This window comes from Budorcas taxicolor, chromosome 18 (assembly GCF_023091745.1).
Source record: "Budorcas taxicolor isolate Tak-1 chromosome 18, Takin1.1, whole genome shotgun sequence".
Lineage (NCBI taxonomy): Eukaryota > Metazoa > Chordata > Mammalia > Artiodactyla > Bovidae > Budorcas > Budorcas taxicolor.
In genome coordinates this window covers 61,768,955-61,786,331 of record NC_068927.1, presented here as the reverse complement: position 1 = coordinate 61,786,331, position 17,377 = coordinate 61,768,955, and the positions used below count along the sequence as shown (strand labels likewise).

General features: G+C 38.5%; 1 protein-coding gene across 1 annotated transcript in view; it reads left to right on the top strand.

The window, feature by feature from the left end:
- Positions 1-17,043, top strand: part of LOC128064044 (zinc finger protein 160-like) — a 49,148-nt gene extending 32,105 nt beyond the window's left edge. The window contains exons 4-5 of the mRNA XM_052656861.1: positions 6,145-6,271; positions 15,243-17,043. Coding sequence (XP_052512821.1) covers positions 6,145-6,271; positions 15,243-16,987 — 1,872 coding nt within the window. The 3' untranslated portion in view covers positions 16,988-17,043. The remainder of the gene's footprint in view (positions 1-6,144; positions 6,272-15,242) is intronic.
- Positions 17,044-17,377: the final 334 nt, after the last annotated feature.

Genomic DNA, 17,377 nt, shown 5'->3' with positions numbered 1-17,377 from the left:
GTTTCTAGTTTTCCTTTCTTGTGTCTTTGGGAAATCAGCAAACTATTAGAACCATGCTTGCTCCATAGAATTAGCAGGATAAGTGGTAATTCTTTTGTAAATGTTTGGTAGAGTTGTACTACCAAACATTTAATAACCTTTAATAACCACACAAAGGGTCAGTAAACCAATCAATTCATTATCAAAACTGCCATTACAACCTTTGTAGAAGCAGAATAAAACATGGTGAAAGCCATAGAACTATTCAAAGAGCAAACAGCAAAACTCTTGAAGCAGGAAGATGGAGGTCTTTCTATTTCAACACCTCTTACAAGGTAATCAAGGTGATGTGGTACTGGTATAAAAACAGACAAATTTGGTCCTGTATTTTTCTTAGAGGTTTCTGACTACTTTTTAAGTCTCTCTAGTTATAATGGGCTTCCCTGATGACTCAAATCATGAAAAATCTGCCTACAATGCGGGAGACTCAGGTTCTATCCCTGGGTTGGAAGATTCCTGGAGAACGGAATGGCTCTCTAGTCCAGTATTCTTGTCTGGAGAAATTCCATGGACAGAGGAGCCATGTGGGCTACAGTCCATGAGGTCACAAAGAGTCAAACACATCTGAGTGGCCAACACTTCCACTTTCAACATGTCTCATTTTTTAAATTTCTTAATAAGTAAAATAGTTTGTATGTTTCTGAGAATTTGCGAGTATCGCCGATATTCTGTCATTTATAGGCATTATCGGTCATAGAACTTCCTTATCTTTTTAAGCTCAGTTGTAATCACTCCTGTTTTATATCTGTTTTTAGTTATTTGAATCTTTTTTTCTCTTTTCCATAGTCTCAGTTTAGTTCAGTCGCTCAGGCGTGTCCTACTCTTTGCGACCCCATGAATCGCAGCATGCCAGGCCTCCCTGTTCATCACCATCTCCCGGAATTCACTCAAACTCACGTTCATCGAGTCCGTGATGCCATCCAGTCATCTCATCCTCTGTTGTCCCCTTCTCGTCCTGCCCCCAATTCCTCCCAGCATCAGAGTCTTTTCCAATGAGTCAACTCTTCGCATCAGGTGGCCAACGTACGGGAGTTTCAGCTTTAGCATCATTCCTTCCAAAGAAATCCCAGGGTTGATCTCCTTCAGAATGGACTGGTTGGATCTCCTTGCAGTCCAAGAGACTCTCAAGAATCTTCTCCACCACCGCAGTTCAAAAGCATCAATTCTTCGGCGTTCACCCTTCTTCACCGTCCAACTCTCACATCCATACATGACCACAGGAAAAACCATAGCCTTGACTAGACAGACCTTAGTCAGCAAAGTAATGTCTCTGCTTTAGAATATGCTGTCTAGGTTGGTCATACCTTTTCTTCCAAGGAGTAAGCGTCTTTTAATTTCATGGCTGCCCTCACCATCTGCAGTGATTTTGGAGTCCAAAAAAATAGTCTAACACTGTTTCCACTGTTTCCCCATCTATTTCCCATGCAGTGATGGGACTGGATGCCATGATCTTCGTTTTCTGAATGTTGAGCTTTAAGCCAACTTTTTTGCTTTCCTCTTTCACTTTCATCAAGAGGCTTTTTAGCTCCTCTTCACTTTCTGCCATAAGGGTGGTGTCATCTGCATATCTGAGGTTATTGATATTTCTCCCAGCAATCTTGATTCCAGCTTGTGTTTCTTCCAGTCCAGCGTTTCTCATCACGTACTCTGCATAGAAGTTAAATAAGCAGGGTGACGATATACAGCATTGACGTACTCCTTTTCCTCTTTGGAACCAGTCTGTTGTTCCATGTCCAGTTCTAACTGTTGCTTCCTGACCTGCATACAGATTTCTCAAGAGGCAGGTTAGGTGGTCTGGTATTACCATCTCTTTCAGAATTTTCCACAGTTTAGTGTGATTCACACAGTCAGAGGCTTTGGCATAGTCAATAAAGCAGAGATAGATGTTTTTCTGGAACTCTCTTGCTTCTTCCATGATGCAGCAGATGTTGGCAGTTTGATCTCTGGTGTCTCTGCCTTTTCTAAAACCAGCTTGAACATCAGGGAGTTCACGGGTCACATATTGCTGAAGCCTGGCTTGGAGAATTTTGAGCATTACTTTACTAGCATGTGAGATGACAGGCAAATTTGGCCTTGGAATGCAGAATCAAGCAGGGTAAAGACTGATAGAGTTTTGCCAAGAAAATGCCCTGGTCATAGCAAACACCCTCTTCCAACAACACAAGAGAAGACTCTACATATGGACATCACCAGATGGTCAACACCGAAATCAGATTGATTATATTCCATGTAGCCAAAGATGGAGAATCTCTATACAGTCAACAAAAACAAGACCAGGAGCTGACTGTGGCTCAGATCATGAACTCCTTATTGCCAAATTCAGACTCAAATTGAAGAGAGTAGGGAAAACCACTAGACCATTCAGGTGTGACCTAAATCAAATCCCTTATGATTATACAGTGGAAGTGAGAAATAGATTTAAGGGCCTAGATCTGATAGATAGAGTGCCTGATGAACTATGGAATGAGGTTCGTGACATTGTCCAGGAGCCAGGGATCAAGACCATCCCCATGGAAAAGAAATGCAAAAAAAGAAAAATGGCAGTCTGTGGAGGCCTTACAAGTAGCTGTGAAAAGAAGAGAGGCAAAAAGCAAAGGAGAAAAGGAAGGATATAAGCATCTGAATGCAGAGTTCCAGAAAATAGCAAGAAGAGAAAAGAAAGCCATTTTCAGCGGTCAGTGCAAAGAATTAGAGGAAAATAATAGAATGGGAAAATCTAGAGATCTCTTCCAGAAAATTAGAGATACCAAGGGAACATTTCATGCAAAGATGGGCTCGATAAAGGACAGAAATGGTCTGGACCTAAAAGGAGCAGAAGATATTAAGAAGAGGTGGCAAGGATACACAGAAGAACTGTTCAAAAAAGATCTTCACGACCCAGATAATCATGATAATGTGATCACTAATCTAGAGCCAGACATCTTGGAATGTGAAGTCAAGTGGGTCTTAGAAAGCATCACTACGAACAAAGCTAGTGGAGGTAATGGCATTCTAGTTGAGCTATTTCAAATCCTGAAAGATGATGCTGTGAAAGTGCTGCATTCAATATGCCAGCAGATTTGGAAAACTCAGCAGTGGCCACAGGACTGCAAAAGGTCAGTTTTCATTGCAATTCCTTACTCTAGGTGGGTTTTTCCTATACAGGTTTTTCAAAACATCAACTCTTGGCTTGTTGATTTTTATATTTTTCTTCTTTCTATTGTCTCTCTGGTTTATCTTATTTACATGTATCCTTCTGCTAAACTTGAGTTTAGTTTGTTTTCTGTTTTCGGCTTCCTAGAGATCTAAAAATGAATTTCAGATTTAAGATCTCTTCTTTTTTTTACTGTAAGCATTTAACAGTTCAGACTTTCTTTTACTACAGTGGTCTCTGTGTGTTATATATTTTGTAATATTGTCTTTCGTTTTCATCCATGTATTTAAAAATTTCCATGTGATTTTTTCTTAGACCCATTTGTGGTGTAAGAGTGAGTTGTTTAATGTCCACATGTGAGGAATTTTCTTTTTTTCTTGTGTTTATTTCGTTGTTGTTAGGAAAGATACTTTTATGGTATCAGTCTCTTAAAATGGTTAATTTTGGCCTAATATGTGGTCTCTCATAGAGAATGTTTTATGTGTCCTTGAGATACATGTGTTTTCTGCTTTTGTTGGGCTGTGTGATCTGTACATGGCTGTTCAATGTTTGCTTCATTTTTCTGAGATATCTAATGTTAGATGTATATATATTTTTACTTGTTACAGCTTTTTAGTAAATTGACTGTTTTATCATTATACAATATTTATCTCATTGCACTTTTCTTCTCTTCAGTTTATTTTGTCTAATATAACAGTCTCCCCTGCTCTCTTTAGGATGGACTGTCTTTTTCCATCCTTTCACTTTTCACCTTTCCATGACCTTAGGTTTGTGAGTACTACCTGTTTCAACTCTCTGACAAACTCTGTGTCTCTTGCCCTGGTTTTTTCCTCCTGTTACTTCTAGTGGTCCCTGCTCATGTGCATCGTATGGTGGTAAAAGACAGGCACCCTGGACAGCTCCTTTCATGCCACTATAATTTCAGAAGGAATGTATTGAAAGTTTCCTTCCTATCATGATGTTTCTTGAGATAGTCTTGCTTAATAACTATATTTTTTTCCATATTCTTTTTTTGCCATGATTTTTAATTCTCCAAGAAGCTTTATTACTCTGCTATTGTGATAATTTTTTTTGGTCATAATCTAATGACTCCTCTAATTTCAGATCACTGTCTTATTAATGGAAAAAAGCAAAGAAAGTCTTTGGCTTCTGTTAATGCCTTGCGATGTAAATTTAATTGGATAAAATGGTATTTGTATCTTTGTATATGGTAATTTTATTTTGAGTTCAAGTATTCTTTTTTTTTCCTTAATGTTTTTACGAGTTTTCTTTTGGTAGCCTAGTATACAATCCTGTTGACAAAGTCAGCGGAGTACAGAGGATACATTTTTATCATCTGAAAGATGCTGAAATACATGTGAATAAAAGGATGATATAAAATTGTCCAAAAAAATCTGTGAAAAGACGAATCCTCTCATGTCAGTTAATTTTTTAATGATAAGCATGCATGCATGAGCAAGTTTGTGGTTTAGGTAGAGGACATCATGATTTAAAAACTACTTATCACCTTTGTTTTCCAGCTGAAATTATGTTATCAGTATAATCTGTGGCCTTGGAATTTTCTAAACAATCCTGTTAGTGTTTTAAGTAGTATATTACTAACAGTTGTGTTTCTGTATCCACATCTATAGTGACCTTTCATGCCATTCCACATTGTTCACCTTGGATTTTTTTTTCATATTAATACAATATTTATTTGTTTACCTTCTGTCAAACCGTGAGCCCACACTTTCCCCAGGCTGCCTGGGGAGTTACAGGAAAGGGAACATACAGGGCAGACACAGGAGAAAGAACTATGGGAGGTGGAAACAGCTCCTTCATATGGTGAAGAAGATGAGCTAGACCACCATCAGGCAAAAGAGCCCCATGGCCTTTCAGAGGGCCAAGCCCGTGGCGTAGAAGAGCTACTGCTTCAGAGAAGGGTTCCTAGCATAACAGTGATGAAGCTCCCAAACACAGTCCCACGTCCAGCCCTGGAGCCAGCCACCCCTGCTGTGCCAGCTCCAGCTCCAGGGAACTTGGCTGCTGTGTCAAAGTCCTTTGAAATGGCACTGGTTTGGAAGCTGTGGCTAGGAATAAGTGAGATGGTCTGGGGACCTGGGTCTGCCAAGCCACTGTGGCTCTCATTGGTCAGTGTCTCCAGTCCTTCACCACCACTGCAGACAGTGATCACTCAACAGGGGGAAGGTTCTCCCAATCAGGGAGTGGGTAGAGACTAATTTGTCACAGGTGTCCATTTTCAAGGGATGAAGGCCCGAGGCCCGAAAGCTGCTCCCTCTGCAGAGAAGACAGAGGGGCAGGGAGGAGGTTCACCTTGGACTTCTTTCAAGTTTTCTTTAGGAGCCCTCTGTCAAAGGACTTGCAATGTTCTCTGTATTACTTCACTGTTAGATGCTTAAGCTTCAGTTGCTGAGCCCAAGCTTCTGAGTTCAGGTGCTTCATGTAACGTTTCTTACCTTCTTGGTCTGAGTCAAGTTTCTCAGAGTGTCTGTGACCCAGGTTTTCTTCTCTAAGGTGGGAACAGATGATTGTTTAATGAGCTATTATATTGATGACAGCTTCTTGCCTGTAAAGTACTTATTTAATGTTTAGAGTAATACTACAGTAATTTAGAGCAACAGGAAGCCCTCAGACACTTTTGGTCCTTGCTGCTATTATCAACATCATACCTGAAAATTTTGACCTTTCCATTAAGAGTGCCGTGGACTTTGTCATCTCTGAAGACACCACTCATGCTGTACCTCATCAAGATAATGAGTTGCACTCACTGGGTAGAACATAATATCTGACACTTCTGTATAGCCAAAACAGTGTTGAGTTTTATCTTTATATATTTCATGGATTTTGAACAATGATGAAAAATCCATATTAATTGGAGGATCTCATAAATCCTTACCCCTTACTACCCTTCTCTTTTGCATGAAAATGAGAACATTTCATGGCCCTTTTGGTGACATGTGGTTTCATTTCAGGAACAACTGACCTCTGAGGATGTGGCCATCGAATTCACTCAGGAGGAGTGGGAATTCCTGGACCCTGCTCAGAGGGCCTTATACAGGGACGTGATGCTGGAGACCTACAGGAACCTGCTGTCTGTGGGTGAGGATGACTTCCTTCCAGAGCTGCCCTTGGGTATCTGCATTTTCCCTGTGTGCCCCTTGGGAGGCCCTGATGTCTTTCATCTGAGAGTTCTGGTGACTGGGGCATGACACAGCTTCACAGGGTTTAACTGACCCTCTTCAGTTGCTGTGTCTGTTTCATGTCATATCTGAGGTTGTCCCAGAGCTTAATTATGTACAAAGCTCACTGGCAAATGTTAAAAAAAAAAAAACCAAAAAACCCGATTTCCTATTTTCTACCTTTTGACTTTTGGCTCAGTGTTTAAAAAAATCCACAGCACTTTAGATTTCTTTCTTTTGATAACGCTGAATATTTATTTGTTTTCCCTTGCTTGTTTACTTTTTTGGCTGCACCATTCTGCATGTGGGATCTTAGTTCCCTAAGGATCAAACCTGCACCCCCTGCATTGGAAATGCAGAGTCTTAACCATTGGATCACCAGGGGAGTCCTAGAATTTCTGCTTCTAATCTGAATATTATCTCCACATTGGAGCCTGAGAAAAAGCTCTGGACAGTGGGGAGTGATGTAAAAGTAGCCAAAACTACAACATATAAAGAAAAACGAGTATCTCAAAAGGGCTGTTTTTTTCTGTTTAGGAGTGGGACTAGATGGTGGATTGGATTCTCTGTGGTTGTTACTTAGGAAAATGTAAGAGTGGGTAGAGAGATTGTCTTTTTGATCCTAGATCCTACGAGGGGAGCATATGTGAATCTCGCATGCTCTTAGCTTGCCATCTGTAGGTCGAGCGCATGGTCCCATCTCAAGATGCTGTAATGTCTGACCTTCATGTTGTGTTAGTTTTACTCTTGTGCTGCTCTACCCCATCTGGGAATGTCAGCTGTTCCTGATGTTCCCTTTTCCGTACTTTGTATCATTTTACCTCTTCAATTTCTTTGAAATATATTCCTGAAGGTCTGAAATTTTATCTGGTTTCCTTGCTGTGATAATCCACCTATGTTTAATTGGCAGCCTCTGGTGAGTCTGTGTGGAGTGGATTTAGTAGGTAACAGAAAACTGTGATGGAGACACTATTCCTAATGTTATTTTCTTGCTCTGTACAAAGTCAGCACTTGAAGCTATCTAGTAGAGTGGTCAGTATGTTCTAGGATGATGAGAGAGAAAGTATCACGAGAGCCTGATACATCTTTCCAGGTTATTTTCTGGCTTTGGAGACTCTGTCAAGGGCACCATGACAGTGTTGTTGATGTGTATCAAGGACCATATATTTTAGCCTCTGTAAATGGTATGGGAATTTATCCCAGGACAACTTTGTCCAAGTTCACATTCTCATATCTATGGGGCTGTTGGCTGCGCTGTTGTTCTATCCATTGTAGGTATTTTATTTTATCACTGAGTTCAAATTTCTATGTTACTTTTAGTGTTTCTGTTTTGTATTTGCAATGCGTTGGATGGTTGATTGGGGAATGGTCCCTATGGTGGAACTGGTGATCAGTCCCTCTTAAAATTCTTTATATATTCTTTGTACTCATTTACTATCAGATGTACGATTTCCACATATTTTCTGTTTTACTGTTGATTGTCTTTTCAAACTCACTGCACTTTAATGCAGAGTAGTTTATAATTTTGATATAGTTCAATTTATTAATATCTGGTTTTATTTTGTGGCCTGTGCTTTTGGTGTTATATCTGGTAAATCATTTGTGAGTCCAATTTCCAGAAACATTTCCTGCATGTTTACTTCTAGGAGTTTTATACATTTGGGACTTAGGTTTAGGTTTTGAACCCTTTTGAGTTTGTTTTTGTCTGTAGTGTAAGATAGTGTTCCAAGTAAATTCTTTTGCTGGTGGGTATTCAGTTTTGTCAACATATTTTGTTTCATAGACTGCTTCCCCCATTTAGTAGTTTTTACACCCTTGTGAAACATCTTTTGAACATCTCCGCAAGAGGTGTTTTTGTTTTTGTTTTAATCATTCTTTTTAGGTATGCTGGTGCTGCTGCTGCTAAGTTGCATCAGTCGTGTCTGACTCTGTGCGACCCCACAGACGGCAGCCCACCAGGCTCCTCTGTCCCTGTGATTCTCCAGGCAGAAACACTGGCGTGGGTTGCCATTTCCTTCTCCAATGCATGCATACATGCATGCATGCCAAGTCACTTCATCTGTGTCCGACTCTGTGCGACCCCATAGACGGCAGCCCACTAGGCTCCTCTGTCTGTGGTATTCTCCAGGGAAGAATACTGGATTGGGTTGCCATTTCCTTCTCCACTTTTTAAGTATAGTTAATTAACAAGGTTGTGTTTCAGGTATACAGGAGTTTACAAGATACTCAGTATAGTTCCCTGAGCTATATCGTAGGTTCCTGTTTATCTATTTTGTATATACATTAGTTTGTATATATTCAGACTCCTAATTTATCTCTCCCTTTCCTGTCCCCATCACCATCCTGTACTATCCCCTTTGGTAACCAGAAGTTTGTGTTTTATGCTGGTGAGTTTATTTTGTGAATAAGTGCATTTGTATCATTTATTTCAGTTCAACATATAATATCCTATGATACTTGTCTTTCTCTGTCTGATTTCACTTAGAATAATCCCCAAGTCTGTCTATATTGCTGCAAAATGCGTTACTTCGTTGTGTTTTATGCTGTGGGGGTGGCAACCCACTCCAGTGTTCTTGCCTGGAGAATTACATGGGCAGGGGAGTCTGGCAGGCTGCAGGTCATGGGGTCTTAAAGAGTTGGACACGACTGAGCTACTTTCACTTCACAATATTCCCATGTATATATGTACCACATATTCTGTATCCCTTTGTCTGTCAGTGAATATTTAGGTTGCTGCCATGTTTTGCCTGGTATAAATAGTGCTGCTAAAAACATTGGGGTGCATGTATCATTTTGAATTAGTTTTCATCCTTTCTGGATATATGCCCAGGATTGGAATTGCTGGTTCATGTGATAACTCTAGTTTTAGTTCTTTATGGAAGCTCCATGCTGTTCTCCAAAGTGGCAGTACCAATTTATGTTCCTTCCAACAGGGTAGGAGGGTTCTCTTTTCTCCACACCCTCTGAAGCATTTATTGTTTGTAGGCTTTTGGATGGTGGTCATTCTGACCAGTGTGAGGTGATACATTTTTGTGGTTTTGATTTGCATTTCTCTCATAAGTAGAGACATCAAACATCTTTTCAGGTGACTGTTGGCCATCTGTTTGTCTCCGTTGGAGAAGTATCTGTTTTGATCTTCTGCCCAGTTTTTGATTGGCTTGTTTGTTTGGATATTAAGCTGTATGAACTGTTTGTATATTTTGGAAATAAATCCCTTATAGGTAGCATTATTTGCATATATAGTCTCCTAGTGCAAAAGTTGAATTTTTGTTCTTTGTTTGGTTTCCTTTGCTTTGCAAAAAGGTTTTAAATTTAATTAGGCCTCATTTGTTTGATTTTGCTTTTATTACCATGACTCTTAAGAGATAGATTTAAAAAAACTTTGCAGACATTTATGTCAGTGTTTTGCATTTGTTTTCCACTATGAATTTTATAGTATTTGGTCTTGCATTTAGATGTTTAACACATTTTGAGTTTATTTTTGTATGTGGTGTTAGAGAATGTTGGAATTTCATTCTTTTTCATGTAACTATCCATTTATCCCAGCATCACTTATTATAGAGACTTCTTAATTCTGTATTCTTTCCTCCTTTGTTATAAAATAATTGACTCTAAGTAAGTTGGTTTATTTCTGGGTTTTCTGTCCTGTTCTACTGATGTGTGTTTCTGTTTTGTGCCATCATCATACCACTTCCCTGGTGGCTCAGATGGTAAAGCCATCTGCCTACAATGCTGGAGACCCAGGTTCAATCCCTGGGTCAGGAAGATCTGCTGGAGAAGGAAATGGCAACCCACTTCAGTATTCTTGCCTGGAAAATCCCATGGACAGAGGAACCTGGTAGTCTACAGTTGATGGGGTCACACGGAGTTGGATACAACTGAGCGACTTCACTTTGACTTTGTTGACTGTCAGTTTGTAGTATAGTCTGAACTCAGGGAACATGATTCCTCCAGCTCTGTTGTTTCTCAAGATCATTTTAGATATTAGGGTCTTGTATTTTGGTAGAAATTAAGTTTTTCTTTGTTTTATGAATTATGTCATTGTTAATTTGATAAGGGTGCATTGAATATGTAGATTGCCTTGGATTGTATGGTCATTTTGACAGTGTTACTTCTTTCAATCCAAGAACATGGTATATGTTTGCCATCTGTTTGTGTCATCTTTGGTATCAGTCATCAGCATCTTCTAGTTTCATGAGTACAGTTCTTTTGACTTTTTAGGTAGGTTTATTCCTTAGAATTTTATTCTTTTCTCTGAGATGGTGAATGGGATTGTTTCATTAATTTCACTTTCTGATGTATCATTATTAGTGTATAGAAATGCAGGAGTTCTCTATATATTTTGTATCCAGCAAGTTTACTCTGTTCATTGATGAGGTCTAGTAGTCATCTGGTGGCATCTTCGGGATTTTCTGTGTGTAGCATCATAGTGACAGTTTTACTTCTTTATTTTATTTTTTTTTTACCTTGAATTCCTCTTATTTCTTTTTCTTTTCTGATTGTTGTGGCTAGGAGTTCCAAAAATATGTTCAATCAAAGTGGCAATAGTGAACATTCTTGTCTTATTCATGTTGCTAAGGGGAGTGCTTTCAGTTTTTCCCTGTTGAGTATGATGTTAGCTGTGTGTTTGACATATACAGTCTTAATTATGTTGAGGTAGGGTCCATCTGTGCTGACATTCTCAAGAGTGTTTTATCATAAATGGCACTTGAATTTTGTCAGAACCTTTTCTGCTTCTATTGATGATCATACGGCTTTTAGTCTTCAACTGTTACTGTGGTGTATCATAGTGATTAACTTGTGGATATTGAGAAATCTTGCATCCCTGCAATAAATCCCACTTGATCATGGTATGATCCTTGAATGTCCTTTAATGCATTAGTAACTGTTTGAATCTGCTCTTTTGAACTCAGGGAAGGTCTAGGAAAATAAAGCCTTTTTCTACAAAAAAGAGTTGGATGCCTCAGAAAGGCTTTTGTAACTGGGAAGGTCTTCCAGAGTCAGTGTCAATCCCTCCTTTTCTTTGATACTCCTCGATCTTGAGATGAACATGTGTGGAAGAAGAAATGAAATAAATGTCCAATAGAGAGGTTAATCATACTTGTCAGAGGAACGCAGGTTTAGATAGCCTTTTCCTGGATTTTCCTTCTGATTTCTGCTCATAAGATTCTTACACAATATCCTGGAATATTGTGTATGTTTATCTTGAATATAAGCATTCCATTGTAAGTTACAAAATCAGAGTTGGATACATTACATTGTAAATAGTATAACAGGTATTATCCTGCTTTCTCCAAATATCACAGTCAGTTTAAAAATCTCTCTTGTTTCTGCCCTGTACCCATAGTATAATGCCCATAAAGTTGCTGAACTAGTTCTTTTCTTTTAAGGTCAGTATATTAGTTTACCCTCTCAGTTATTTTCACAGAGACATGCAGTCACAAGCTGATATCTGACATAAACCTGTGTATCTTATGCTCCATGCAGGCCCTTTCTTAGTCCTGACCAGTCCTCAATATAGTACCTTGATGTGGATGGAAACATTGTTCTTACCTATCACATCCCTCCCCCTTCTACATACTCTCACTGTAAAGATAATCTCTGATAATTTATTGAACACGTTTCTCAGGACATGACCTAAATCACACTGTGCATCCATGATGACTCACAACCCATTTTGAGATGGGATGGTTGAATAATAGTTAAACAGGCTACTTCTGTCTTGTATTTTCCTTGATATTTTCTAAGTTCCGTTTATTTTATTTTTTTTAATATTTTCTAGTTTATTCATTCAGTGGGTGGTCATGTTTTCAAATAAGTTTTCTCAGTCTGTAGGTTCAGATTCATATCCTGGTTCTCTTACCACTTTGTGGTCCAATTGGGTGTGTCTCCTGCTCTGATTAGAGAAAAAGCATATTAATTTACCTCAAGCCTTTTAAAGCAAATTAGTGCTGTCAGTAGTAAATGTTTTATAGTAAATATTCAAAATTTATTTTTGTTTAAAAAAGGTAATATCTATTTTCTGTTATGTTCTTTATGATATGACTTTATATCTTTTTTTAAATATAAATTTATTTATTTTAATTGGAGGTTAATTACTTTACAATATTGTATTGGTTTTGCCATACATCAACATGTGTCCACCACAGGTATACACGTGTTCCCCATCCTGAACCCCTCTCCCTCCGCCCTCCACATAGCATCCCTCTGGGTCGTCCCAGTGCACCAGCCCCAAGCGTCCAGTATCATGCATCGAACCTGGACTGGTGATTCATTTCATATATGATATTATACATCCTTCAATGCCATTCTCCCAAATCATCCCACCCTCTCCCTCTCCCACAGAGTCCAAAAGCATGTTCTATACATCTGTGTCTCTTTTGCTGTCTCACATACAGGGTTATCGTTACCATCTTTCTAAATTCCATATATATGCATTAGTGTATTGTATTGGTGTTTTTCTTTCTGGCTTACTTCACTCTCTATAGTAGGCTTCAGTTTCATGCACCTCCTTAGAACTGATTCAAATGAATTCTTTTTAACGGCTGAGTAATACTCCATTGTGTATATGTACCACAGCTTTCTTATCCATTCATCTGCTGATGGACATCTAGGTTGCTTCCATGTCCTGGCTATTATTAACAGTCCTGCGATGAACATTGGGGTACACGTGTCTCTTTCAATTCTGGTTTCCTTGGTGTGTATGCCCATCAGTGGGATTGCTGGGTCATAAGGCAGTTCAATTTCCAGTTTTTTAAGGAATCTCCACACTGTTCTCCATAGTGGCTGTACTAGTTTGCATTCCCACCAACCGTGTAAGAGGGTTCCCTTTTCTCCACACCGTCTCCAGCATTTATTGCTTGTAGACTTTTGGATTGCAGCCATTCTGACTGATGTGAAATGGTACCTCATGGTGGTTTTGATTTGCATTTCTCTGATAATGAGTGATGTTGAGGATCTTTTTATGTGTTTTTTAGCGATCTGTATGTCTTCTTTGGAGAAATGTCTATTTAGTTCTTTGGCCCATTTTTTGATTGGGTCGTTTAGTTTTCTGGAATTGAGGTGCAGGAGTTGCTTGTATATTTTTGAGATTAGTTGTTTGTCAGTTGCTTCATCTGGTATTATTTTCTCCCATTCAGAAGGCTGTCTTTTCACCTTGCTTATAGTTTCCTTTGTTGTGCAGAAGCTTTTAAGTTTAATTAGGTCCCATTTGTTTCTTTTTGCTTTTATTTCCAATATTCTGGAGGTGGGTCATAGAGCATCCTGCTGTGATGTATGTCGGAGAGTATTTTGGCTATGTTCTCCTCTAGGAGTTTTATAGTTTCTGGTCTTCCGTTTAGATCTTTAATCCATTTTGAGTTTATTTGTGTGTATGGTGTTAGAAAGTGATCTAGTTTCCTTCTTTTACAAGTGTTGATCAGTTTTCCTAGCACCACTTGTTAAAGAGATTGCCTTTAATCCAGTGTATATTCTTGCCTCCTTTGTCAAAGATAAGGTGTCCATAGGTGCATGGATTTATCTCTGGGCTTCCTATTTTGTTCTATTGATCTATATTTCTGTCTTTGTGCCAGTACCATAGTGTCTTGATGACTGTGGCTTTGTAGTAGTGCCTGAAGTCAGGCAGGTTGATTCCTCCAGTTCCATTCTTCTTTCTCAAGATTGCTTTGGCTATTCGAGGTTTTTTGTATTCCCATACAAATTGTGAAATTATTTGTTCTAGGTTTACATTATATCTTCTTAACATTTTATTTATTTTTTAATTGAAGGATGATGGCTTTACCGAATTTTGTTTTCTGTCAAACCTCAACTACATTATATCTTGTATGCGTTTCACTTGCAACATTTTTCAGCAATATTGTGTCTGACCCTGGTCAATAAATACACAAAGCACTCACTTTTTATTTATTATATTTTGGTGCCATTAAACTAGGTAATTAAGAATAGTGCATGGTTAGAGATTAGCCTTCCTTGGTGGCTCAGTGGTAAAGAATTCATCTGCTCATGCAGAAGATGTAGGTTTGATCCCTGAGTCAGGAAGATCCCATGGAGAAGGAAATGGCAACCCACTCCACTTTTCTTGCCTGGCAAATCCCAGGACAGAGGAGTCCAGTGAGCTACAGTTCACAGTGTTGCAAAGAGGCAAACCTGACTGAGCGACTGAACAACAACAACATAGGTAGGGATTGCTTTGTTTATTGGCTGTTAGAAAACTGGTGAATATTTTACATCTTAATTTATGTGTCATTTACAGATGATGGTCTTTTAGCGTGTATTCCGCAATACAGCTGACACATACTACTTGTTAATGTTGTAAAATGCCTTTTCTTTTTGGGTACATAGTTCGATAGCAGATTTAGAAAACTATGTTGTTTCCAAAAAATTGTTTTATTCATATTCTTCATCTTCTCATGTGTTTTCAGTTGTAAACAAGCAGTTATGAATAGTTAATTATTAATTGGGTAAGCTTGGTTTTGGATTATTGACTGTTACAATATATAATATATTGTTTAGAATTTATTTATGTACAGTAAGTTTGCAGAATACAATGATAGTGCAATATTTTTCTTTTCAATTTGAGACAACTGTTGAGACATTCCTAAGGGTCCTGGTAGAAAAACACTCTCCTTTTGAGAGTTGGCATAACATTGTCCAGTGTGAGTGTGTGTTTGGCATATGTTTTTTAAAACTAGTCTACCTTAACGGTGAATTTATGTTACACTTTCTTAAGTTAAGAATTCTATTCCCTTAGTGTCTCTAAACACTTAAGGTCATCATTGTGGTGTTTCATAACTTGATGTAAGTATTACTTTTGGTGTAATATATATTCAACATGAAACATTTATTTTTGAATTATTGTGAGCAGGATAACTATGATTCTTTTTATCTTGTAGATATCGCTCCTACACATGTGATCAAGCTTTTACAACCCAAAGTGAACAGTGATAAACAAGAAACATTCCAAAAATTGATGCAGGGAAGACCTGAAAGCTGTGAAATGAAACATTTTCATCTTTGGGAAAGTCAGGAAAATATGTGTGACTTTGAGTATCAGGGGAGAGATGACAAAAGAAATTACAAAGGGACACTTGTAAGCCTTAATGGAAATGTGCCTGATAGAAGAGATTCTCATGATAGAAAGGATGCAGGCATCAAGCCCTTTGGAAAGAGGTTTGGATTTAACTTTGAGAATAAACTGCAGATATTTCAAACTGGCAGGATGATCTCTGAATATAATGAAGTTAAGAGTTCTGTCAACAACAATTTCTCATTTTCACCACTTCAAAGACTTCCTCCTTGTGTCCAAACCAGTGTTTCTAATATATATGGGAATGATTTTATGAATCCTTCAGTAATAACACAAGAACTCAAAGCACAAAGGGAAAAACCTTACAAATGTGATGAGTGTGGCAAGGCCTTTTGTGTAAAGTCAACCCTTTTAAGTCATCAGACAGGTCATACTGGAGAGAAACCTTACAAATCTGATGAGTGTGGCAAGGCCGTTTGTGTAAAGTCAACCCTTTTAAGTCATCAGACAGGTCATACTGGAGAGAAAACTTACAAATGTGATGAGTGTGGCAAAGCCTTTACTCACAGCTCACACCTCAGGAGACATAAGAAAATTCATACAGGAAAGAAATTGTTTAAATGTGATATATGTGACAAAGTCTTCGGCCGAAATTCAAACCTTGCTAGTCATCAGACGGTTCATACTGGAGAGAAACCTTACAAATGTGATGAGTGTGGCAAGGCCTTTCGTGTAAAGTCAACACTTTTAAGTCATCAGACAGTTCATACTGGTGAGAAACCTTACAAATGTGATGAGTGTGGTAAGGCCTTTCGTGTAAAGTCAATCCTTTTAAGTCATGAGACAGTTCATACTGGAGAGAAACGTTACAAATGTGATGAGTGTGGCGAGGCCTTTCGTGTAAAGTCAACCCTTTTAAGGCATCAGACAGTTCATACTGGAGAGAAACCTTTCAAATGTGATGAGTGTGGCAAGGACTTTTGTGTAAAGTCAAACCTTTTAAGTCATCAGACAGTTCATACTGGAGAGAAACCTTATAAATGTGATGAGTGTGGCAAGGCCTTTCCTGTAAAGTCAACCCTTTTAAGGCATCAGACAGTTCATACTGGAGAGAAACCTTACAAATGTGATGCGTGTGGCAAGGCTTTTCCTGTAAAGTCAACCCTTATAAAGCATCAGACAGTTCATACTGGTGAGAAACCTTACAAATGTGATCAGTGTGGCAGGGCCTTTCGTGTAAAGTCAATCCTCATAAGGCATCTGACAGTTCATACTGGAGAGAAACCTTACAAATGTGATGAGTGTGGCAAGGCCTTTCGTGTAAAGTCAACCCTTTTAAGGCATCAGACAGTTCATACTGGTGAGAAACCTTACAAATGTGATGAGTGTGGAAAAGTCTTCCGGCAAAAACCACATCTTCAGCTTCACTGGAGAATTCATACTGGAGAGAGACCTTTCAGATGTAATGAATGTGGCAAGTTCTTCAGTCAAAATTCACAACTTAAAAGACATCGGAGAACACATATAGAGAAACCTTTCAAATGTTTCGATTGTGGAAAATCCTTTACTCAGGTGTCAGCACTCACTAAACATCAGAAAATCCATACATGAGAGAAACTCATGTGAATGTGGTATATGGTAGAAGTCTTCAAATTTCAAAGTTCAAAATTTACACCATAATGTTGCTCAGAGAATTCATCCTACTGAGAAACCATACGAATATCATGAGTGTGGCAACATCTTAGGCTTCATGAGAAAATTCATACTGGATAGAACTGAGATACATATGTATTTATTAATCAGGTCTTTAAAACATGAATTCGTTCTAGAACGACTCCTCACCAATTTCACAGCTGTTTTTTAAAAAATAATAATAACCCTATCCTCACATCTCACCAGTAGTATCAAAGTATCCTGGAGAAAACACACAGCAATGTAATGTGTGTGGCAAGGATCTTACCCAAAAGTCACAAGATAGGAATATAGTGGAGCCATACTTCC